This window comes from Podarcis vaucheri (genome assembly GCF_965113315.1).
Source record: "Podarcis vaucheri genome assembly, chromosome: 5".
Classification (NCBI taxonomy): Eukaryota; Metazoa; Chordata; class Lepidosauria; order Squamata; family Lacertidae; genus Podarcis; species Podarcis vaucheri.
In genome coordinates this window covers 65,340,868-65,365,810 of record NC_138763.1, presented here as the reverse complement: position 1 = coordinate 65,365,810, position 24,943 = coordinate 65,340,868, and the positions used below count along the sequence as shown (strand labels likewise).

General features: G+C 41.8%; 1 protein-coding gene across 3 annotated transcripts; it reads right to left on the bottom strand.

Annotated features, from left to right (window-relative positions):
* Nucleotides 1-1,989: 1,989 nt before the first annotated feature.
* Nucleotides 1,990-23,512, bottom strand: KIF11 (kinesin family member 11). 3 transcript variants are annotated; one of them, XM_082224907.1, is made up of 22 exons: nucleotides 23,361-23,512; nucleotides 20,305-20,437; nucleotides 18,389-18,486; nucleotides 18,230-18,308; nucleotides 17,348-17,533; nucleotides 17,130-17,254; nucleotides 15,615-15,705; nucleotides 14,487-14,729; nucleotides 13,477-13,572; nucleotides 13,222-13,310; nucleotides 12,083-12,170; nucleotides 11,343-11,531; nucleotides 10,254-10,461; nucleotides 9,921-10,093; nucleotides 9,098-9,220; nucleotides 8,664-8,822; nucleotides 7,565-7,692; nucleotides 6,233-6,512; nucleotides 4,506-4,728; nucleotides 4,258-4,388; nucleotides 3,765-3,881; nucleotides 1,990-2,309 (listed from the first exon to the last, which is right to left on the bottom strand). In XM_082224907.1, exons 2-22 carry the CDS (start codon nucleotides 20,341-20,343, stop codon nucleotides 2,184-2,186), a joined length of 2,991 nt encoding a protein of 996 aa, XP_082081033.1. In that variant the 5' UTR covers nucleotides 20,344-20,437; nucleotides 23,361-23,512; the 3' UTR covers nucleotides 1,990-2,183. The 3 variants fall into 3 exon arrangements, with proteins under 3 accessions (XP_082081033.1, XP_082081032.1, XP_082081031.1); XM_082224906.1 differs by lacking the exon at nucleotides 23,361-23,512 and adding an exon at nucleotides 22,897-23,257 and having other exon boundaries at nucleotides 3,765-3,869; nucleotides 4,252-4,388; XM_082224905.1 differs by lacking the exon at nucleotides 23,361-23,512 and adding an exon at nucleotides 22,897-23,257.
* Between the last annotated feature and the right edge of the window lie 1,431 nt (nucleotides 23,513-24,943).

Here is a 24,943-nt window from a genome sequence, read left to right as displayed (position 1 = left end):
AGAAAGCAACACACATCATTCCAACCTGGACAGCTGAATCGTTTCTTTCCTTTGTACAATTTTGCAGTGGTGTAAAATGGCAAGACTCATTTAAAGAACAATGATAGTCCCTGAAGAAGAACAAGAGGGACAACCATGTCTCAAAAACAAGATTTAATAGGCACTGTAATAACCTGTGAAATCAGAGTCAGGGCAGAAAAGCTCAGAGGCCATTAAATATAATGAAAGCAGCTTTCCCTTTCCACATTTCCACTCTTACAGCAGTTTTACGCGAGCATTTCGCAGGCATAACATTTACAATAGCAACTCTATATAAAGCCAATTTAATTATCTTTATCAAATGGCAGATAATAAATTTCGCTGTTCAACAATGAAAATCAATTGTCAACATAAGCTATGGATAACAGCTAATAAAATGACCTTCTGTAAACCTGGGATGAACAAGACTGGCTTCCGCGTTAACAGATGTAATAAAATTTCCTTCCCTGCTTTCAGGCCACCTATTCAGGTGATAGCTTGCTAGATTGAGTTGCATTATAGATAGAACCTAATATAAACGAATATCTGAGCAAATGCTGAATATTTGTTGTTACAGATTACTGAATCAGTGCTACGTTTGGAAACTATTGGCGACCCTGGACCCAAGAAAGAAATAATGAACTGAAAGGACACATGCAGCACCCTCCAATGCAGTCAGAGTGCATAGTTGCAGAAAGATCGGTTGAAACACCAATGAGATTTGATTGTGTGGGATGTGATACATAAGTAGCAGTCAAGTACAACGTTCCTTGTTTTCCTAGTGGACATGCGGGGGAATGTTTGGTCCAGCCAGTTGAAAACTTCCTGTTTCCTCCTGGCTGGGACATACTTCCTTTGCATGTGACTAGAGGTGGGCGTGACCTTACCTGTCCAGGTAACAAAAGGACAAGGCACGCAGCACTTTTTGACTTCCTCCCTTGTTAGAGCAGTTTTTAGCTAGAGATGCTCTGTTGGCTTCCAGCCAACAGAGAACACTGGGATTATCCCTATATGGGATAGCGCCACTTGTATATACTTTGTAACTAAGTCTGCCCTCAGAGATCCAATTGTGAACTGAATGTAAGTAAACTACTTACACAATATTGTGGTGTGATTACTCTTTTAAGAGGGATATAAGGGAACTTACCAGGAACCTAACAGTGAGAGGCTTACAGAAGCCTGCAACCAGTTATCTGCTGTGCGTTTAAAAGGGGAATGTGAAACTCTGCTAAGTAAAGGAACTTGCTAGCGCAAGTTAGGAGGAATATTAATAAACAATATATCCTCTCCTGCCTCCCTGAACATTCCAACAGATTAAATATGGGTGATGAGAGAGTGAATTTAAAAGTGATTGGAGCTTGATACTAAAGACAGGCAGCATACATGCTTTTAGATGTTTTTAATTGTTCTTAAATGTTCTAAATAGGTTAATACCATTGGAGAGTGTTTGCCTAACAGCAGGAGCATAGGAACAACTCAGTAAGATCCACACACGTGCACTGCTGTAGAAGGCACATGTCCTGGCTTAGCTTCAGGTCTCAGTTGTGGAGAAGACTTGCCTTCTTGTGCTATGTAGAGTAAGCCTCAGGAGACAGAGCTCAAGGGTTTGATGACTCTATACACTGCTGCCAAGGAACCTAGGATCCTTAAGATACAATAGGGTTAGCTGAACATCTTCTGGGGCTTTCTTCTGAGATGGAGATCTGTTGAGTTCATCCCCATATATCTTCACTTAATGAGTGTTATGTGTATGAAGATAGTATCCCTGAGTCTGGGAAAGCCCTTCAGAGCAGAGGCCAATCTGGGAAGGAAGCTTGATACTAAAAGTGCTTTTGGTCATTTGTTAGAGAAACCCAGGTTAATTCAATTTACAAATAAGGCACACATGTTTGACATGTTCAAAAGGCCTGTTTCCCACCCAGCAATGTGTGTTGATTCCTCTTGCAGAAAAATAAGCTTAACGATGCTGGGCATTTCATGTATTTATTAGAAAATAAGGTGTTAAAAAAATTCAAAAATAGTGAGTTAAAGCATTTATTAAGAGACTGGTATTTTCAAACTCTCTTCACAGCTAATTTGGGACACCAACATTATAGCACTACATACAGAGGTCAAACTAATAAGCCGTGAAACATTGAAGAAACAAAGACAAATGCTGTACATCCTTAGTTCTGTACTCTAAATGGATATCTTGATTTTGAAAAAGTAGGGTCTCCTTTGTCCTCCTCCCTGGTCTTTTCCAGGATCAATGCAGATCTGTTCTCTTTATCCTTTTTGATACTCCTTTTATGCTGTAGGGTTAAAGAGCTCAGCTGATCATTTATTCCACTTTATGTTTTAAAATTTACGGTACGCACTACGGTACACAGTTCACTGACTGGCAAAACCACACAGAAGATGACACTGGAAACTTGGCTCTTTTGAAAGGTAAACTTATCACAATTTTAGACTGGCCTAGCAACTTAGTGATGATTTAAAGCTGGGTCAACAAATGCAAAATGAAGTGATAGAAGAGATCGCTCCTCTTAAAGTGGGGGAGGGGGAAATCCAGTGAACAAAAAACTAGCACAGTGTAAAAATGTTCAAGTCCAGGTCTGGGCCTGTCACGCTGATTTTTTACCAGCAAGGAGCTTTGAAATGTAGGGGAGCATTTTTTAAAAATTGCATTCCTCATCTGGAGTCTACCCTACCATCTCTTTCGGCTTGTTGGGCAAACCATGCCTTAATATATGGAAAACAGGGTTCCACTAACCATTTTTTCTAATGCGTTCTGCAAAATTTAATTTTCCATCTGTATGAGAACACTGGAAAAGCCAGATACCTCTACTGTAAGCTGCAGTCAAGGTGGAATACTGAATTTAGTTTCTCATCCTTACAGAGAGACTCATCTGCATTCTGAGACAACTGTAGGTACCAGCAATATCAGCAAAAAAGTTCTGTTCTGTGGTATTTTATTGGCACAGCCGCTTAAGGTGGATTATCAAGTCTCAGCAGTGATCTATGAGAGAACCACACCAACACCACCCAGGAAAAGAAACTCGTAATTATATTCTTTACCAGACAGTATGGTCTTTTGTTTCGAGACAACTGTATTTATCGGGTTGGTGACCTAACATACAGTCGGATGTAACCTGCTCCAAATTCATCCAAGACCTGTACGTTTTGCAACATTACCTGTATTTATTCTCCATCTGCTAGTCATGGGGTGGGACAAGGAGATACACAGCACTGAAGCCCCACTGCCTGGTTTTAGCAGCTGCCCAAGTTTTATTTGGAGCCAATAAGGGTAAGATTCTTGTTTTTAAAAGTAAAAGCTACTCTTCAAGATTAACTCTCTTCCCAGTACCAAATTCCATACTTCATTCAATTCTATCTAAAATCTTCTACAAGCTTATGCCGCCTAAGGATTTTTGCTAGAAATTCTGCAGAGATTCTGCCTTTGGTTTGAAAGTGTGATGCTTCAAAGGTACAAGGTTGCACAGCTTTTGTTTTGGACAACTGCAAGTACACATTCAAGTTCACTTTACCTCTTCGTGAGAAGCCAGACTTTCTACAGCAGAGTCCTAGGCCTATCTACTCCGAAATCAGTCCCAGTGAGTTCAAGGACTACGTCCCTAATCTTCTACATTTCCAGTGTGCTTGTTATACTGAACTATGGCTATCTCCTAGCTCTGATTAGTCCCCACAAAACTGTAGATTGTTACAACCTTGTAATTTTCCTGTTCTACAGAAAATACAGCAGTTACCTGGAAGAAAGGAACTCCTCCACTGATACACACACTTGTCTCCAAGAAGGATTTTTCACTTAGCGGGCTCCCGTTGGTCTCTATTATATCCTCCTCATCCTCATCCTCCAAATCATCCTGGGAACACAACAGTAAGCCTGCTATATCAGTGAATACAGATAGAAGCCCCGTCATAAAGTTAAATGCACAGCCGGAAGGAGGTGTTTGTGTAACAGGCTAGTTTCATGAGTACACGACAAATGAAAACCTTTCATTCCTTGCTGTGTGCACTTTTGCCTCCAGCCCTGCCCACCACTGGTATGTGGTCCTTAAAAAAGGTTTGCCCCCTTGCTCTACAGCTACTTACCAACCCTAGACCTGCAGGTATAGAGTAGTATGATAGATTAGATAGATAGATATCTCACTTCTATTTATGTACTTCTGTGTCCCTGCCATTAAGAATTACACATTTGAAGAAGCATCTTTCATCCTCCCTTCTAATTTCCACAAATACCTTTTCAGGAGCTTTGGGCGTAGCTGTGACTTCTGTCTGCTTTTGCCTTAATCTTTCCAGCAGGACATCGCGAGGTTCTGTTTTCACAACTGTCACTGGGTACTGGTATCCTCTCCTTTTTGGGGTGGCTCCTTCAGGAGAAAAGTAAGTTTAAGTGACACCTAAAACCACGTCTTTTGGCACAGAAAAGCTGCTAAATTCCACACACTTTTGGATCTCTCCATGACTCATCGTTTCCCTCCAAATACCTGTCGGGACATCCACTTTAAGTTCCTCCCTCAGGAAGCCATTAATGCGAGTTGACCCATCCTCGGTTTCTTCAAGGAGTATCTCTTTCTGCTTCAGGAGCACATTCTTATCATTCCTCATCCTGTCAAGGAGCGTCTTCAGGGCTTCTGCTTCAGTATCTTTTTGTCCTGCAATATGGTCTGTGACCTTAGCAACTGACGAGCTGCAATTCTCATCTAAATCCTGAAAGCAAAATGCAAGTCTTAAAACACTCCAGAATTGTAGCAACTGGTGAACATTTTCATTTTTTATCATATGGTTCCTACTAACCACTGTAAGAAATCTAAACACCACACATACACAGCTATTTTTTTTGCTAATTAATTCATGAAAACTCCTAGATGAGCTTAATGCTAGGAACTTTCTTTACAAAATGTGGAATTAATAAATATAATGCTGGACAAAAAGGGCTTAAGCTTGGTTTCATACATACAAAGGTCCATGTTCTCAGAAAACCAAGTTAGCTTCCAGGTAGCAAAAATATTTAAGCTTTCTTCTTTGCCAGTTCTCCTCTACAAAGGCTTCTAAAACTCTGGAAAACCACTAGTGGCACTGCCCAGACATCTCCTGACTTCTTTGTCAAATTATAAGGAGCAGCGTATAGGGTGTTAACAGACACAGAAATTGGGCTGGGGCAAAAGGGAGCAGCAGCAGGTGTGTGGAAGGAACGAAGCACACCAATTTCAGCAATGTGCCCCCGCCTTCTGCATGCTCATCCTGAACCACCTAGTTTGCTTTAACTATGCTTTAATGTATCATGTGAGCCAGGTCCTGTTGCTTCGGCAGGAAGGTTGGCTAGAAAAAGTTGGTCCAGAATCAGGCCAGAGGGCAAACATTTTCTAAAAGCGCTATGTTGTGCTTGAAAGCACACCACACTGCACACAGAAATGATCGTTCCATTGTACATCCTGGCACAACCAGAGCTCAAGGCAAGGGTACTGCAACTTCATTTGCCTTCACCAATATCAGGTGGCCAAATCTGATAGTGCTGCCACTTGTGATCAAACTCTCAGAAGGCCTCATCTGCACTATACAGTTAAAGCAGCATTATACCACTTTAACAGCCATGGTTTTCCCCAAAGACTGTAGTTTGCTAAGGGTGCTGAGAGTTGTTAGGAGACCGCTACAATTCCCAGAGTTCCCAGAGAAGAGGGATTAACTATTAAACCACTCTGAGAATTATACCTCTGTGAGTGGGGTAGATGGTCCAGCACCCTTAACTAGCTAACATTCCCCAGATTCATTGGGAGAAGGCATGGCTGTTTAAAGTGGTATGGTGCTGGTTTAAATGTATAGTGCAGAGGGGGCCAAAATGTGTTTGAATTCTTCCATGTAAAGATGGGCAACTCTCATAGGCCCAGGCTTTTCAACTGTTCTCGATTGAGAATCAAGTAATTTTCACACCCAAATGTTATCCAATCCAAGATGTTTTATATATGCTAGCCACAGACCAGTCTTGTCCATCTAAAGCAAGAGTGGGCAACCTACAGTATTTGGCCTATTTTGTGGGTGGCAAGGGGTGGAGAAACAGGAAGGTACACAACAACAAGAAGAAAAAACAGGAGGCCCAGCGCACCACTGCCCCTGACCACCCAACACGCCACCCCCAAGAGATTCTCCACCCATGGCCTAAAGTGGTACAGTACTTTTGGGAAGTCTGTCATTAGGCTGTAAAATGCTAAGTAACCTTGTAGATTCTTTGTAGGTGTTCCTTTCTGGTGCTGAGGAAGGCTGCCTGTTGATCAACAATGCAGTCCATCTTTGTAGCCGCAATTTCACTCCACTTATTTGTTTCCTGGCACATGTCTTTCAGGAGCCTGTCCAGGTCCTTGCAGTGGCTGGCTGATTCCAGTAATATCTGAACATTTTCTTCGTTGGATTGCCTGATCTCTTGTGAAAAATCATTCAGAGGCAGTGTTAATCTGCTGTGCTGCGAAGTTGTAGAGTTGACAAGGCCAGTAGTCTGCCTGTATTAACAGATTTAGTAATAGATTATTAAAACTTTTGATCCAAGTACAGTCGTACGTTGGCTTTCAAACAGCTTAGTTCTCAAACGTTTTGGCTGCCAAACGCCGCAAACCCCAAAGTGACTATTCCGGTTTTCAAATGTTCTTTGGGAAGCCAAACATCCGGCAGGGCTTCTGCAGCTTCTGATTGGCTGCAGGAGCTTCCTGCAGCCAATCAGAAGCCGTGCTTCGATTTTCGAACGGACTTCCGGAACAGATTTCGTTTGACTTCTAAGGTATGACTGTACTTGCTTTTCATGGCACACAGCAGGCTTATTGCGTTGGCTATCGCTTCCTATGTGTTGAACAGGTCACATTATTACTGTGGATACTTTCCTGCATTTATATAGTGAATGAGTCCTCAAAAGCACTGAGCTGCAGTCCTTTCTTGATACAGTAACTAGTAATTTTGGGAGCCCTCTGTAGGACAAAGCCTAATCATAAATACAGTGCTTCACTGTGACAGCATCAATGAGTATCCTTAAGGGTAGCTGAAGAATGTAGCAAAAGAAACTACCTTCGTCAACTCTGTTACACGAAGTTTTATTTCATTCATCCAGCAGGCACACCACAGCTTACAACTACCAACAGCTCTCTGATTTTATGTTTTATTAAATATATAACCTTTGGACAACTAACCACAAAAATAGGTCAGGCACCCACATTGTTCAAAAACTAATTTAGACCATTTGATAATAGTTTGGAAGCAGTCCTAAACTTAAGTTTTATTCATTCAACTCCCACAATTACGCATTACTAAGTTCATAGCAGTCACAACTAATTAATGCAAGTCCCCAAAAATGTACAATAAGTCAGTTAGTTATTACTAGGCACTGCATTCAAGCATGCTTAGGTTTTGAGATTTTTGGAATCAGACTTCTACATTTAGAAGGCTCACAAATTTGAACCCTTACATAGCCTACCTGCAAAATTATTGCAGGGTAAGCCTAAGGAACGTGTGCGTAGCCTTTAAAAGACATTTAAGCGATAAGCAAGTTGAAGAGCTTCCTTACAAGGTTATACTTTCTTGGGCAGCCCCAATCCTCTTCTTCACCATTTCACCTTTCTCCAGCACTTCACTTAGATTCTGCTGGGTTTCTTGCTCTAGGAGGCCCAGAGAAGCAAGAAGCTGGGAAGAGGCCTAGAACAGATGCACAGAATTAAAACACAAATCTACTGGTTTTTAGAGACACAGCATAAAAAGAAAGCCAGTGTACTTTTTGATGAACATGGCAAAACATTTTAAATATTCTGCTGCATGTAACGTCAGGCCCTCGACAGGAGCTCGCGAATTAGGAATGGGGACAGTTACCTGCTGCACCACACAAGCTGTACATTAGGCAGACAAGCATATTTAAAAAAAACAACCTATATTTAAGTACACTCTTCTCCAGCACTATTAGTCTCCTTTTTGTTGAATATACGCTCTTATGCATGCTAACACCTCATTGTTTCCCTCTCTCAGATGCACATTCAGGAGCGCAACACTCAACTCCTTCATCTACCTAAATAGGGAGCAGCCAGCTGGCTCTCACATGGTTTCACTGCACACTGCTGTGCAGGAAGGTATCAAGGGCAGCATGTTGAAATTCATGACACAGCAGCATCTAGGCCATATTGCAGAACACACTAACCCTGTTACAAATTGGGGGGGGGGGCAGTGCAGAGGGAACACAGCACACAAGAGTGAAGTGCACAGAAACACCCCCTCCCCCAGCTGCAGGGTGCACAAACAAGTGCTTATTTCTTAAATGAACCCTATGAAATAACAGATAAAGTTCCAGTTCCCATACAAAGAACTGTGGCTTGTATGGATTGCTCAACACAAAAAAGGGCTAAATAGGCTGTGTTATAGCCCTTCTCCTGCATATTGTAGCATTTAAATGGAACCTGAAGTTGAGAGCTGCAACTTGACTTTCCCCACCTCTAAAGGATGGCAAATGCACAACTAGAAACATAAGGTGAAGGGCACCAGAACCAACAACCCTGTCCAGTCCAGTTTGCCTATCAACCATGGTCACAGTTCTGCCTGCCTCTGTCTGATTGCATTGAGAACCTGCTGCAGAGACTAACTTGGCCTATTCCTTATTGTGCCGCAAAAAGCAGAGATACCTTTTTAAGGGCCACCTTAGACAACACCACCTCTTCCTGTAAGCTCTCACAATCATGCTGAAGTTGAGCCAGCTTCTGGGAAATGTCCTCCTGTAGTTTACTCAAAGCAAGAGAATGGTCTTGGAAGAATATAGTCATTTCCTCTCTATAACCTGTCATCTATAAACAAGAAAATGATAGATCAAGGTTCAGAAATACACCAATGTTAGGACTTGTAGTAGGGTTTTTAAAAATTACTCCAGCCACACAATCTCTGTACACATCCACACACAATGCACCATCAATTCACAACACGAAAGAATTTCACTACCTTGCTTAGATACTTTCTTAAAGTATTATTGATGTTGCTGTTATATATATTTTATATCAAAGAAACTTTCGCACACACTTGAGTACAATAGTTCAGGATATGGCAGAAGCTGTTCAAAAATTACCTTTTCAGCCAGGGATGAATATTTATGCAAATTATCATGAACTTGAGAGTTCAGATTCAGAACAAATTTCAACACAGGTGACAGACTCCTCAAGGCTTGGTCCAATCCTGATGTGTGCTCTTCCTAGAACCAAGAGTAGATTGTGGGGTATAAGACAGTTCTTCTACTTTAAATCATTTTGAGTTCAGTAAGAAAACTGATTGTTGTGGGAAGTGGAAAAGGAAATGTTACAGCTCAAAACCACCGATGGCTTCTTGTTCAAAAGCCATGTTGGCTCAAAAATTAAAGCAAGGGCAGCTGTAACCTGGCTCCAGAAATGGCTACTATAACTATACTACAGTCTGGTAGAATGGTCATGGATGTACAGAAGGGTGACAGCTGATTGAGCAAGACTGTGCTTGAGAGCTAAGGCAACTCCCAAGATGCCCAATGACCAAGTACCTCACCTGTCACAATGAGGTAGATAGATCATTTGCAGCAGATCAGTTGCTGGATGACTGTATTATTTGTTTTCTATTATAACTCAGAAGCTTTTTCCCTACAGCAGCTGGCTATATTCTTTCCTAGCTTCTTCCCTGATGCCACTCTGCCAAGGAACAGGGAATGGCTGGGAATAAGGCTGAACGAGAACCATTCAAAACATCAGTAAGTGGCTTCTACACGTCATTTATTTTGCTGACTGCAGAGCTTCTCCTTCCCTGGTTTAAAGAGCCATTATCAGTTACATTTCCACACAACTGTCCATTTCAAGCAATCAGGATATTTTACAGAAACAATTCAATAATTACTTAGAAGTGTTACTGCCCACGGCACTTATACTTACTAAGAGTTTCCGGAGATCATTTTTATTTTGAGATGTCAGAGACTCCTGATTCAGTATCTTTTCAGAAGCTAGAGAAACTTCAGTGGAAACCATCTCCTGCAGAGAGCCGAACGCTGAAATTATAGCTGATGTAGTAACTCCAAAAGCTGAAGAATTGGCAGACAGAAGATCACCTACCGAGAGAGAGATGGGCGCCACAGTTTAAGTGAGTCACTTCTCAACAGGACAGTCTTCCCCATGATTTCAGGAACAAGTCTGACTCCAAATTCAGTTTCAGGGGAAGGGAGGTCTTCTGAATGACTACTGCACAGAAAGATGAATTGAGGCACTTACCAACCGAAGAAGTGTAAGAGTCCAGCATTTGTTGGTGTTTCCAACAGTTCTCATTGATGGAGTTCTTCATATCGCAGAAGAAGGCATTCATGTGTTCTGCAAATGTCCTTTGGACTTCCTCATTATGCTGTTCGACTGCTTTTTTACGATCCAATTTTGCATGCAGACCCGAAACATCTGTGGTTGTTTCTTTAACAGCACTAAGCAGCTAAGGCAGAAAGGTTTTGACAGTTTTCAGTTCACATCACACTGATTACAAAATCAGTACAGATTAGGTGATGTTAAAAAGGTAAAGGTAAAGTTAAAGGACCCCTGACAGTTAAGTCCAGTCGCAAACGTTAAGCCACCTTCAAATCAAACAAACAATTATTCCAAATTGTAGAAGATAGTATCTAGTGTGAGCACCCAAAGGAAAACCTGTGTATGGACAGTTGCTCACAAATGGCTTCCATGCAGTCAGGACTCTCGCACAATTGTGTTCTCAGTCATATTAAACCCCTACGTTTAAGAAGTTTAGTGTTTGGGTATCAGGGGCAGACTGCAGTGCAGTCCAACACTCAATTTTTAAGCAAGTGCCAACATGCAACACATGAAAAAGCTAGTGTTGTAACTAGAGGTGGCCCAAGCTGCATGGAATTGCTGGGGTCCAGAAGTGAAAGTTGAAAAGAGCTATTGAGTTCAGATAGCCTGCTGGGGAACACGCTATTTCCTAGCAACTTCCAAGCTTCATTCCAAGGCAACCCTGTGCCTTTTGCTGCAGGGCATGGTGCTAAAACACACTTGGTGCATAAACAGCAGCAAACAAAAAAGACCTTCCAAACAAAATAAAAGGAGAGATGGAAGGGGTGGGATGTTGAAGCTTCAGTCCCCTCTGAATGCCCTTCATGAGAGAAGTAGACCATTCTCTTCCCCTTTTGTCCCAAATCATTAACAGATCATTCTTATGGTTTGGGATGCATTTCAAGATTTTGAAAGCGGCCTGAAAACCTATGCAGCGCTGACAGCGTAAGTTATAATCATGGCGTTACAACCGTATTGCCCATTCAAGTGCTAGTGAGGGGGGAACTTGGGAGTGTGAATTTTGTTAACCTTGATTGCAGTGCCATGAAGTTTTTCCTCTGTGTTCTCCAAAGCTGATGCTATAAACACTTCTTCCTCAAGAAGAACCTTGGTTGTTTCCAAGTGCTTCTGTGTGTCTTCCAGCTCTTTTTCCCTAACCTGCAGGTTTGTCTTGCACTTCTCCATTTCACTTTTATGAACTGTGAATAACTCAGTGACCTGAAATTGAAAGTAATCCAAAACAGTTAAAAAACACTTGAAAGAAATACTATGAGCTGTTAGAGCAGGGGTGGGGAACATCTTTGGCCCAACTCTTTATTTCTCTCCCCCTAGGGTGAACTTTGTCAGGTGGGCGGGACCACCTGAAGGAAGGGACCCAGGGAAGGAAAAGCTTGCTGCTAATAATTATCAGAACAGCAAGCCATGGTTTGTTGTTGCATCTGAATGGAGATATTGTCAGACTGCTTCGTTACACTAGCTTCAACAAATTTAATTTGCATCTCACAGAAAAGCTTTCATGTGAACAAAAGTTGACAATGCTTTAAATATATTGAATCAAGTGAGTAAAGTACATTATTGTCTCCTTTTTCTTACCAACATTGCTCATTCCTGGACATGCTGAATGCTGTTGGTTAGATGGGAACATGTCAATGTGAAGATGCTTTATTTTCATCTAGCTATTCTAAAGCTTTTTCAGGATGTAAACATATTACCCCTCCTTACTCCTCCCAAAAGGAACCACGTAGACCAAAAACAGTCTACCAACTTACTCTTTTCAATTCTTCCTCCATTGCGCCAATTTTATCAATATATTCTGCAATTTGTTCCTCTTGAACTGTCAACTTCCCATTAAGAGCACTAAAATAAAATAAAAAAATACGCATGGTGAACACTGAACAAGTTGACTCTGCCTGCGCAAGACAATTAAATATTTGTAAGAGCAAGGAAAGAAAGACATATCTGGAAACTCCCTGTTTAAATGCTATTATGATTTTTAATTTCTTCTGTCACTAATTATTGCTACAGATTTCTTCTTAAGATATAGGAGCAGCCCATTTACAATGAAGTCTCTGAGATTAAACAAGTGCAAGTGGGCCTGTAACTTATACTGTACTTTAGGCATTCTAATATATAGATAGGAGCGTGGTACTTAAAACAAAATAATTATGTACAGGAATGTTGCCTAGGCAGCATATTAGTCAAGCAGAACCTGCAACAAAACGTTTTAAGTGTATCACCTTCATGCTCCTTCAAGAAGGTACAAACTGCAAAGGGGTTCACAGTGGTCGATTCATACTCCCCGCCCCCCTTTCCTTTTCCAACTGACACTCAGCAATCTGTGGCTGTCAAAGGCCATGGAACGTCATCACTGCGTTACTGTCATTTTTGGGAATTTTTAAAGAAGCGTTTCACTCTTCTGCATTCCTTGGGTTTCACCAGAGCGTGCGGATGCCTCAATGGCACTGTTGCAGCTCCAACCCTGTTGGCACTCAATAACCTGAGTTCATTTTTAGAGGATATAAGCAAGACCCAAAACAAAACATCTCAGTGTGCATTCACCTTCTACCATTGGTGCTCCTTACTCACGGTTCTAGTTAGCTGAGCCCTCCTCAATAATATTCCATTTCATTCCTTCGCACGTGTTCCTATTTCTTCTTTTCTAACCATCACTCAATATCCATTAATTACTGAGCATGGTCTGTTCTCCCTGGGCTATTGGGGGGGGTACTCTTAAAATTTTTTAAAAATAGATTGGTTTTGTATAAAATCCTCTCATGTTGAAGCCTCCCTCTTGGCTTTTGGCACCAATCCTATTATCACTAACCACCTGAGTTCATGATTAGAGGAAGAAACGAAGATGCCATGCTAACCCACAGCGGCCAAGCTTTGCTGTTTTCAAAGTACTCACTCATAGTTTTCCACAGAAATGTAGACACCATTTTTCTCTCGTGCAGAAGTAAGATCTCGTTTCAAACGTTCAATCTCTTCCGTATATTCCTGTTGAAACATCAGTACAGTGTTGTTACGTATCCTCCAAGCTGACTGGCCTTTGCAAACCCCAATCTCAAGAGGTCTCACATTGCAACTAATTGAACTAGATCTGCCCTGCAATGCAGTAGGTAAGATCTGAAGAGAACTTATACATAATAAAAGTATACTGAACCTTAATGAGTGCCCGTTTCGTGAGTTTCTGGTTCACTTCAGGCTTATTCATGATATTTTTAGCCCTGTGGGCATATTCAAGAGTACTCAGAGTTTCCTGTTGTACAAAAGATATAAAAGTGACAGATAAGTGTTTTCTGTTTCAGCAAGAGTCTTCCTATAAACATATAATCAATCTCCACTAGTCAATCCCAATGGGGAAAGTTGAATTTCTGTATATAGAAATGGCTTCTCACTCTGATCTGCTGTGCATCCTACCAACTTTAATCAGCCCTGCCTACATCAGGCTCTAGGGCTGTAACTCCATTTAAAATAAATCATGGTTGACTAATCATTTGAGTTTTCAAGTTGACAAAATCTGCACATTTGTGTATGTCTAAATAACATGCATTTTAAAGAAAATTGGTATACAGATGATACACATGTCACAGCAACCACCAACTCAGAAGAAAAAGGAGAGTTGTGGCACCATTAAAAAAAATATAAATTTTATTATGAAATTTGTTAGCCTTTAAGGTGCCATGTGACTCTGTTGTTTTTGCTTTAATAGGCTAACTTTCTCGAAATCCTCCTGGAGGAGGCATTCCTGCTTGTGTCAGAGAGAAGGTGGTAGAAATCATTATTATCATTTTCTAATAGTGATACAATTCTGTGATAGTTAATGTTTTTTGTATTAATTTTTTTAAGCCTCCTGCTCAATGGAGATGGAACCTTACTTAATTGAGAATTTTCAAGTTAATGTAGCTCTTTAATCAACCAAACACTGTAGCTTTACCAGCATCCTATCTCCTTTCATCCACAGCAATCTATACGTTCTGAGCCAGTTTTACAATGTTGTAGGAAGGCTTAGATTAGCATGCCCTAACCCGTACCCTGCAGCATACACAGAGTCTCCCTGGAATAGGTTAGGAGTCCAGTGATGAAGTCTTGGAAGGCCACCCAATCACTCAAGTTATCTTTGAAACAAGGTACTTTTCAGCCACTAACAGAGTTTGAAGGCAAGAACCTTACCTCCAGATTGCTCGATGCTGGAGAAACGGTAGCAATTATGGAAGTTTTTGTGCGCCCTCCAAGGGAGTCCTGCAGGATTCTAGTGAGCTTAGACTCTCTGTATGGAACGTGAGGGGTTCTTTCAACAAGTGCGGTAATGACTCTTCCCAGAGTCAACAGGGACTGGTTGATAGTTCCGGCTTCACGAGCTCTTTTGTCAACTGCTCCAGAACGACCAATATTCTCACTTCCTGCCAAATCAACCTGGAAGCAATACCGTGTCTAGGTTAATAAGCTGTGACAGTCATAGGTGAGACCTTACTTTCAAATTTTATAATAAGCCAACACAAGTAGGTAAAGTGTGACCTACTTTTTGTGATGAGCCAAACTCTCCTGTGCTACATGCCTATCTGCTAGGTGTGCGTGCAGATCCCTAATCTGCCTTCTTCTGCCCTAGGGGTCACCCACCCTGGATCTGCCCCCAAAACAATTCCAGGGGCAGGACTAATGGTTTTAAGACCCAATTTTAACACAAATTTAAAATAGGTTTCAAACTAGAGCCAAGGGATGCAATGGCAACACACAAGAGAACACCTTCTGCTTACCAGCTGGCACATCCAGTTCTGTGCAGCAGCATCCACATGCCACAAAATTGATGCCGCTGCTCAACAGCTGTGTGGCATGGATCCTGAGGGGTGTCAGGCAGAAGGAGAGCTGCGACATTCAGTCTACCTTCTCCCATGAAGATGCAGCCACTGACCAGAGAAGTCTTGGCTCTTTCCCCATGGTATTTCCACCTTGCTTGTCTCTCCTTTCTGCCTGATGTCCTGCCCATTCCTTGACACCCACAGATCATTCTGGGCCCATCCAACCAAACTTGCAGCAATGAGTGGTTTTTGTGCCCGACATTGGAGGCCCTCTTAATATGCTCCATTTGGCTCTGGATTCAGGCCTTGGGCAAGTCTGGTGCACTGCCCTAGCACCTATGGTCTCTTAAGACATGCATTTTAAGCAGATCACTTTGTTAAAACATTCAGTAAGAGTTTTCAGTTTTCAAAGCAGCACTGTGTCCCGCACCCCCACCGCTCATTTTTTTTTTGCTCCTAAATATAAACTCTTCTTGGGTTAATCCCAAGGATGAGCACCTACCAAGTTTAGCTTCCCAATTTTAACAAGCTCTTCACCATCTGTTGTCGTTTCTTTCATGTGTAGCGTGACAGAGAACACCGAATGGGAGCGACTGCAAATAGAGTGAAGCATTTCAGATAAATATTCCAATGGACATTTAAACACACACACACAGGCCCAGCATTCACTTACATCATGTCAACTCAAAGTAGAAGGTAAATTAGCTCATTTTACAGATTTTCTTCAACTTAGAATATGTGCTGCCACAAACAGCAGGCCAGAACTATTCTACCACTGCATTTTCCAAACTCTGTAAATCTCCCAGCTACAGTACAGCACCTTCTCTTTCACAAAGCTTCATTAATAAAGCCTTTTGTTTCTTATTGCAAGTAGGGCTGCAGGAAGTACTCTGTTGGTCTCTCTGGCGCCACCTGCTGGCTTCCTGCCTCCAATGCGTTCTTCCATATAAGTGGGCAGAAAGTTCAAGGCCTGATTCAAACTGTTAGATGGGACCCTTATGGGGGCATAGAACCTGGAAAGGGAGAAGGCTTATGGGTCATGGGAAAAACTGCATCGAAAGGTAGCTTGGGCCTTCTTTCCCCACTAGCCAAAACCTGGGTGGCTAGTAGCGGACTCCCACTGATCCACACTGGATTTGTGAGGGTGACATGAGCTTGTGTTGTCGCCTCATTCAAATGCAATTTTCAAAGAATTGAGTTCAGAAAGAGTTCTTATGCTTCCTCGTGAGAAAATACAAAGAAACAGGACAACCAAAGAAACAGGACAACCAAACCAAAATGAAGGACTGTAAGCTCAATAGTATAGTACATTCTTAATGCAAACGCTCCCAGGTTCAATCCTCGGTATATAGCCTGTCTAAAAACCCCACAGAACTGCTTCCTTGCACTGAGCTAATATTTTCTACAAAAACTCAACCAAATAAGAAAGATGTAACACTAAGTAGTGGAGTACTTGATTGTTCTCCCACTGTAGCAACTGCAACACACTATGCTAAATGCCCTATGATTTTTAACTGTCTTTTTATTGCTTCTTTTATTTCTTATGTGGAATTTTATTGTGTTATAATTTGCATTCCACAGAATTCAAAATCAAATATATTTTCCTTGGATGACAAGGGAGTACATAAACTTATGAAATAAAAATGAATAAAATAAATAATGTTATGCTATATTGTTGTAACCTGCTCTGGGTGCTTATGGTAAACCTTATAAATTAATAACCTTCAAAGGTGGAGGTAACTGGAGCAATGTGTTTAATGAATCCTGCAGCAGACAAGGACCTCATAATCCAAAACATTGGGGGGGGGGCTTGCCTAAGGGAACTATTGGATATAATTCTTACATATTAGAATCATAGAATTGTAGAGTTGGAAGGGACCTGCTGTCCCATACCAAGATCAAACCTGGCATTATCAGAACCATGCTCTAACCAACTGAGCTAGCTAGGGGTTTTTCTTTTTTTCTTTACCAATACCATGACCGAACAAAATGCTTCTCATGGAGACATGTTTCTTACCTGGAATACTGGTTCATTAAAGTAGCTGCAGTGGTTCTTTTTGCTGCTCCCCTTTCTAAAATCTGATAAACTTCATCCTTGTTATGCACTGTTATCTCTTCCAAACCCTTGATTATGACACCTCTCTGTCACAACAAAATGCTAGGTTAGCAAGTAATTTAAAATCCCACAGCCTTCAGGAGAAGCCAAATGGGGGGTGGGTGGGTGGGTTTTTTTACCTTGTTACGTGGGTCATCAAACATCTGCAGCTTTTCCCCAACATCTGGAGAGGGATTCAATAGATCAAAGAGCTCCTCGTTGTAGATTTCCAACAGAGATACTTTCACAGAAAATTCTGTACCACTTTCAGCAAGCTTTTCAAATATTTGATGCAGTGTACGGGGAATTATACCAGCTAATGGATCCTATAATTAAAAGTAAAGAAACATAGCATACCAGCATTAACTGGTTTTCTTTTTTGGAGTTTAGGAAGCTGACACAAGAATGCTAGCATGAGCATACACCTTTAAAATGCAAGTGTGTCCAATACAATCCATTATATATGGTTTTATGCTGGAGACAGTGAAAATAATGTTATGAGTTTGAGGTGGTTAGGCTATATTCCTGAGCCCCACATCCAATTCCTGGATCCATTACAATTCAATTGCTGGAATAGCCAGGCCAGCCTGGTAATGGCCTGCTAAGTATGACCTGTTAAGGGAACAAAGGGAGTGGCTGTGTCAGAGGGCAAATGTGTGTGCCTCCTTCCCTGGTTAATTAGAAAGACAAAAGGCCTGAGTTTAGAGTTGAATTGCAGTGATGTGACCTAGACCTAAAGCAAGAGAGTCAGAGCAATGTTTGATTTTTGTTGGAATCCAAAACTGTGGCTATGAGAGAAGCAAGACTTTATTTGGGTGGTAATGCTAGGAACCCCTCAGGTTCCTGTATGTGTAAATAAACCATGTATCACCAGTCTCCACTATGCCTCATTCCAAACGGAAACATAAGTGCCTAGAATCTTGCACCACTTGGAGAGGGGGGTGTGTGTATTTTCCAGGAAGACTTCCTTCCAAATAAACATGCATACGATTCTGCTGTTTTGTTAATTCCTCATATTTTACCTCTTCCCATGTGTATTCTTCATTAGGTGATCTCTCCCCTTCCATAGTGAAGGTCTTTCCTGTTCCTGTTTGACCATAGCTGTACAAAGGAATTTGGAATGTTAACTTCAAGAACATAGATATAGATGGAGTTAGAAGAAAAATAAATATGATACTCACGCAAACACTGTACAGTTGTAACCCAAAAGAACTTCATTCAAAATCGGGCACACAACACTCCGGTACACATCAATTTGTTTAGCCTGAGCTCCAAAAACCTGCAGAGTTCATACAAGGCATCATTGCTACATGTTTTTCAGTTATGAAACAGGAACTCTCCAACTTGCCACATAATTTCACCAGTGTCAGAATTATATTCTGATTTAGCTACAGATTCTCATCTCCCAGCCTGTCATCTCATGCCATTTGCACCTGCTTCCCCCCAAGAAGAGTGGTAGAAGTTCCAATTGTTTTCCAATCAAGAGAAATTTTTGTGGTGTAGCAGTCAGTGTGGTGGTGTAGTAAAAATAAAAAAAAATCCTTCCAGTAGCACCTTAAAGACCAACTAAGTTAGTTCTTGGTATGAGCTTTCGTGTGCATGCACACTTCTTCAGATACACTATCTGTAACTGGTGGTGTAGTAGTTAGTGTTGAACTAGCACTTGGGAAGACCAGGATTATAATCCCCTCAGCCATAAAACCCACTGGGTGACATTGGGCCAGTCACAACCTTGAGTTACCTGAAGGAAAGATGTGAAAGAAAAGTAATAAAAGGAACTTTTCCTTATTAAAGATTGTTTTAAATGAGTTTGGTGGTAAGCACCCATTGTTTAGGAAAGATGTCGGCCAAATCAAAGGTTTTCAAGGAAATGGGTGTTTTGGAGAATCTAGGACTTTTCTAAAATAAAGCTGAGGTTTTGTACTTAACCTTTAATATGTAGGCACTGTCTACCAGTAATTCCATGCAGACATGTGAGCAAGCTGGTGAAGGGGGAACAGATCACTCATCTGTCCTCTTGCTTTCTATGGTAGGCATTGGGGAAGGGAGTGGGAGGAAATACTTTTGTTCCACATTCAGTAAGTATGCTGGTAGAAGGGAGATGGAGTGAGTCATCCCTCTTCCTGCAGTCCAGGTAGGCTAAGCACTTTTTGGGCTTGCTTACAAGGTTGTGCTAGGAAGCCATCCTCTCCCCCACAAATCTGAAATAAATACCCATTTTCTATGGACATTTCATGTTCTATAGGCAACTTAAATAAGGCTGATCAGGTAAGTTACCTGTTACATGACAAGAGACTTGCCACTCCCACCTACCTCTTAATTCTTCCCAGTGTAAAAGACTTTTTTAAAAAACAAACCACTTCCTATCCATATAGTATTTGCAAATAATTTGTAAAGCTAGGTCAATTTATATTATTCCACAACAGAAAGTGCCGCATACTAGCTCAAGAAGTATGCTCATTCAGACATGACGCTCACTTAGGGCTCAGTGTTCTGTGAACGAGCATCAGCCTCATATGCTTCTCGCATTTTCTTCCTCTGGTGCAACTGTGCTGGAAACTGTTGCCTCCATTTTTCACTAAGTGTGGTTTATGATCATGTCTGAACCCCAATAAATCATGAGTCTTAACTATAGTTTAGAGAAAGCAGCCAACTTCAAACTAAAGTTTATGGTTCTGGCTTGGTTCCCTATACCACCGTCAAGACTAACTTCAGTTTCATAGTTTAAAAATGGGAAAAAAGCTTCTGATCTCCTTTTCACAGCTGTACCAGTAGAGTAGAACAGATGGGAAACACACAAGGGCCAAGGTAGGCAACACTAAATCAAATTGTTACATTATGTTCAAATCAGATATGTCCACCTGGTCCTAGTATTATCTTGTGCAGTATCTATTTAGATTGGAAATAAATCCTTAGGGTCTTAAGGCAAAAGGACTGTCTAACCAGTTGTACCTTATCCCAATGTCAGGGATCAAACCTGGACTCTTCTGCATACCAAGAATATGCTCTATTCTGAGCTATGATTCCTGCCCTAAATTCTCAAAACTGATAAGATAGCTAAGACATGCTAGGAAGCCAACCAAATAGTGATACTTACCATATCAAATGTGTACGTTTTCTTTGTTGTTTTATCCATCACCCCTCCAGTGCGAACTGAAATTTCTTTCTTTCCATTTTCACACTCCACCACAGAATAGGAGTTAGATTTGCGCTCAGCTGCATTGAAGGGCCTTAAAAAAAGGTAAGAGTTGATCTCAAATTGCATATGCACTAGTCTAGCTCCAAGCAAACACAAGGCTGACAAGATTGTAGACAGTGGATATGCTACTTTCAGATGTCTTCTAAAAGTTGTGTTGCTCTTTATCTCCTTGACATCTGATGGGAGGGCATCCCACAGGGTGGGTGCCACTACTGAGAAGGCCCTTGGAGCTAGACCTCAGTATCCGGGCTGAATGGGGGTGGAGATGATCCTTCAGGTATACTGGACAGAGGCCGTTTAAGGCTTTAAAGGTCAGCACCAACACTCTGAATTGTGCTCAGAAATGTACTGGGAGCCAATGTAGGTCTTTCAGGACCGGTGTTACGTAACCCTGACCCTCCCCGCTTAAGAACAGAATACAAACTATATAAAATAGAAACTAATTAAAAAATAAAACAAAAAACAATTCAGTTATACTAAAAATTAAATTAATTCCCAGGCCCAACAAAACATTAATCCCACCCCCAACAGAGCAAAAAGTAGACCATAAAACCAAAATTTAAAACAAGATAAATTAAAAAACTATTTAAAAGATTTGAAAGCATTTTTTACATTTGCCCCAACCCCAGAGTTTGTTCCAGTGAGCCTGGGCTCTTCAGCATTCACAACAGGGCAGTGACCCTCCAGTCTCCCAGGAGTCCCTGAAACAGGGCAAGGTGAGCCGGGGCCCTTTCCACCTAGGACAGATAGAAAGCGCCTTGTAGGGAGCAGCCTTCAGCACTAACACCTTGAACACTGAATTATGAACGCAATAGATGCAGGTTTTATGCTGAAATTTGGTTTTGCTGAACTAGCTTTGACAAGTTTAAGAAATGTCAATTGTACACAATAAAAATGGGAAAATCACCTACAGTGATGTGGGATTCTTGGAAAATCTGGAATTGTGGAAAGTTTTCCAATGCCCTAAATCCATTGAGATTCAATACAGCATATTTGCTAGGGTTATTTAGAGAGGATAACTAAAAAGTATGCTATGCATTTAGGTGATGAATCAGTATCTCATCCTCCCCCCCCCCAACAGAAGTATTATGACTGAAATAAGTGACTAAGAAAATATCAAGGATACAATTTGATTTAAATGTTATAGGTAAGCATATTTACACTATACTTGAAATTAAATTGTCCCAAGCAATCAGATAGTGGAAACTGAATTGCTTAAGATTGTCTCCACCTTAAAAAAAGAATCTTATTTTCTATGCCAAGCTAGAAAAAAATGACTCATCTCATCTCTTTCGCTTTGTTCTTAATGAACTGATAGCTTTTCTATTGACATGCACTACTTAAACCTCTTGGGAAGAGGAAAGAGGGAATAAAAGATGGCATAACAAAAGAGGCACAATGCTTTTTTTTTTCTTTTTTAAGCAGATAATGCAAGACAGTCATCACCACTGTCTACAGCAGGCTGTTTAATTTCAGCTCCCATTATTCTTGTCCACTGACCCTGCTAGTTGGCAGTGGTGCCAACTTTAATAAAATATTGGGGGAGGGAACAGGTAAGCTGCACCCGGCATAAGCAATCACATGTCACGGTGCATACAGCATTTGAATGGCAATGTCTTGGGGGGGGGCTGGCCCATCAAATATTTTATTGGGGGGCTGAAGACCCCTTGGCTGCTATGCTAGCTGGGTCTGATAGGAGCTGGAATCTAATAACATCCGGAGGAGCATGTGTTGGCCACATATCAGCCTTCCTTAGGTTTGACATATGAAATTTACAAAGCAAAAAGAGCTGGGAACTTATTCCAACATTATGATTAATATGCATCAAGGAAGAAACAGGATCTACAAATCCCAACGCAACTTAATGCATAAAAACTGCAAATGTGTAGGTTCTGTCTGCAAGATCAAGGATCTTGCTTTCTCCCCACAAAGTATCCAGTAATTGCTAAGCTAAAGTATAACTGATCCTGAATATACACCCTCTTGTTTAAAGATATGTAAGTAAGCCGACTGCTGGATCAGACCGAGGCTGAACATTCTCCGTAAAAATGCCAGCAATCAACAGGAGATGGACTTGGACCAACCACGGGGAAGATGACCAGCTACCAACCCGAGGACCACTACCAACCTTCTGCCCAAACCTACAAAACACTGGGGGGGGGGGAGAGGTTTCTTCAACAACAGCAGAACCCTGTATGCATATTCAGATGTCCCACTGCGCTGCCAAGCCAGTGCGCCCAGGACCGCAGTCTTTAGCACCCAACCTCTTTGAATTTCACCATCGCCGACAACGCCTAGAAAAAGGATCTCTTCGATACCCGAAGCATCCACAACAACACCATCGCGGGGGGATCAAGCCTAGTGAGAAGTCAGAGAGGCTTACATGCACAAGATCGAGAAAGGCGCCTAATTTGGCTTCCGCAGCTAATCCCCCATATTTATTTTCGTTTTTATTTTGCAGGACCCCCCCGCCGCCGCCGCCGCGCTCACCTGCATCTGACCACCACTTGGATGTTTTTGCCCTTCTCGTCCTTCTTGCCCCCACCACCCGCTGAACTCATGTTCAGGCCGGTGCAGGCAAGACCCCGACGCGGGCGGAGCGGAGGAAGGGAAGGGAAGGGAGGCGGCCGCTCGAGTCCCGTTTCGTCTTTAACGGCTGCGGGAGGGGGGTCCCCGCACTTGCGAGCTCCACCGGCTGGCCGAAACGCCCGCGAGAGATGGAAAAAAAGAGCCGCCGGCTCCCGGAGGAAAGAGAAGCGCTTCGGACCGGCGAATGTCAAGAAGAACCGCCTCAAACGAGACGCGCGCCCAAAGCGCCTCCACACTCGCCTACTTTGAACGACTCGCTCCTTCGCGCCTCGGCCAATCAGCGCGAAGGGAGGAGGCGCGCAGGGCAACACGGGACTTTTTCTCCCTCTTTTCGTTTATTATTTCCTCCCAGGAAGCGGACTTACGTTTTTGACTGCGTGATCCGGCGACGCAAGGATCAAAATGAAACATAGACCACTAATTCAAGAGCAGTCCGTTCCCGTTTTGTAGAAAGGACTTCTGGGCTACTTCTGACGCGAACCTCATTAGTCATTAGTCTAATACAGATATCTCTTCCTCCCACGCCCGGCAAAAGCCTGTGGCAAGATTTAAAACAAAATAAAATGTCAGGCTGAGATTTGGTGGCAAAGTGTTTAGAGCAAAGGCAGGAGTTTGTGCACAGGTCTTTACGTTGTATGAAAAAAAAAATGTATGTATGTATGGGAAGCGCATTCCAGCCTCTGGACCTGAGCCGCGGTAAGAAGACCATTTCTCACATTTCAGAGGAAAAAAGAATCGGGAGACGCATCTCTGCTGGAAATATTCGTGTATAACACCAGGACTGGCACGTGTGAACACTTGATCCCAAGCAAACGCTCGGTTATTCGGTGGTCCTGTGCGGAAGCTGCGCAGCATTACTTCTGCAGACAGACACTCTTCTGTTTTAGTCATCTCACGGAGTAAAAATAGAAATTTCCAAATAGGGAAACTACTGGCTGCTGCTCTAATCGTTTATCTCTATGCTTAGGGATTTGTAAAAGCACCGTCAGTTTAATGACAACAGGGCATGCTGGGAGTTGTAGTTTCCACGGCCCTTTTCGGCTTGCCTATCTATCACATAACTCTGAAGCTGTGAAACCTGAGTCCGGTGTTACACGGTTGCTATGCAGGATTCCTTATGGCGGAAACTAGGGAGAGAGAGCGTACTTATTTACATATGACGTGTCCAGTCAGTCACCAGGTGAACAGTTCCCATTCCCTGCCTCCTTGCTGTGAGGAAAGGAAAACTGCAGAGGGAGGAGACTCACCTAGGGCGATTCATTTGCTGGAAGCTACCATTTGTCCTCTGTGGTGTGAAAGGACCACCTTTGAGGCCTATAAAAAGGCATTTCTTAAGTATCATTGGGAGTGACACAAAGAATTTTTAACAACCTAATGACAGTTTACTAGGACCAATCAAAACATAACAAAATTATGAGCCGAGTTAGGCAATAGTAGGCAATAATATAATTACTAGGCAAGCGTCATAATTATATTGTTTTCCATGCCTGCTATAAGCTTTTCTGTTTATGAAAAACTACACAGACATGTAATTTTATCATGCATATTTGTTTTTTAAAACTTGCTTTTATTTAAATTTTGAAAATTGTATTATGAAATTTTAAAGGCTGTTTTGTCACTATTTTAATTAATATTTTGTACTATTTTACCTAAACCACCTAGTTGTTCTTAGTGCTATCTAAACCTTACTAAACAAAATTTTAAAAGGCTTTTAGAGTTCAACAGAAATTTGTGATTTAGTCTCAGTTTACACTCCGTGACTGTGCTGTGAAACCGATGGATCCAGAACTTTGCAGCACCACTGTGGATTTATGTGGCATAGATGTGGCCTGTTATTGTACGGTGGAACTGTGATACCTGCATGTAAAATCATGAGGGCTTGTTCCTTGCATCTTATACGTTTTTGCTTTTCCAGAGCAGATGGTGTTAAGACCATGATTTTACCATG

What these genes read in the sequence shown, in the direction of transcription:
- KIF11 (XM_082224905.1), bottom strand. Translation starts at nt 22,967, where the DNA reads ATGAGTTCAGCGGGTGGTGGGGGCAAGAAGGACGAGAAGGGCAAAAAC. An exon ending in CGAAACGGGCACTCATTAAG is followed by an intron (nt 13,311 to 13,476) that starts GTTCAGTATACT and finishes ATGTTTCAACAG; the next exon opens with GAATATACGGAAGAGATTGA. An exon ending in ATTTCTGTGGAAAACTATGA is followed by an intron (nt 12,171 to 13,221) that starts GTGAGTACTTTG and finishes ATTTTATTTTAG; the next exon opens with TGCTCTTAATGGGAAGTTGA.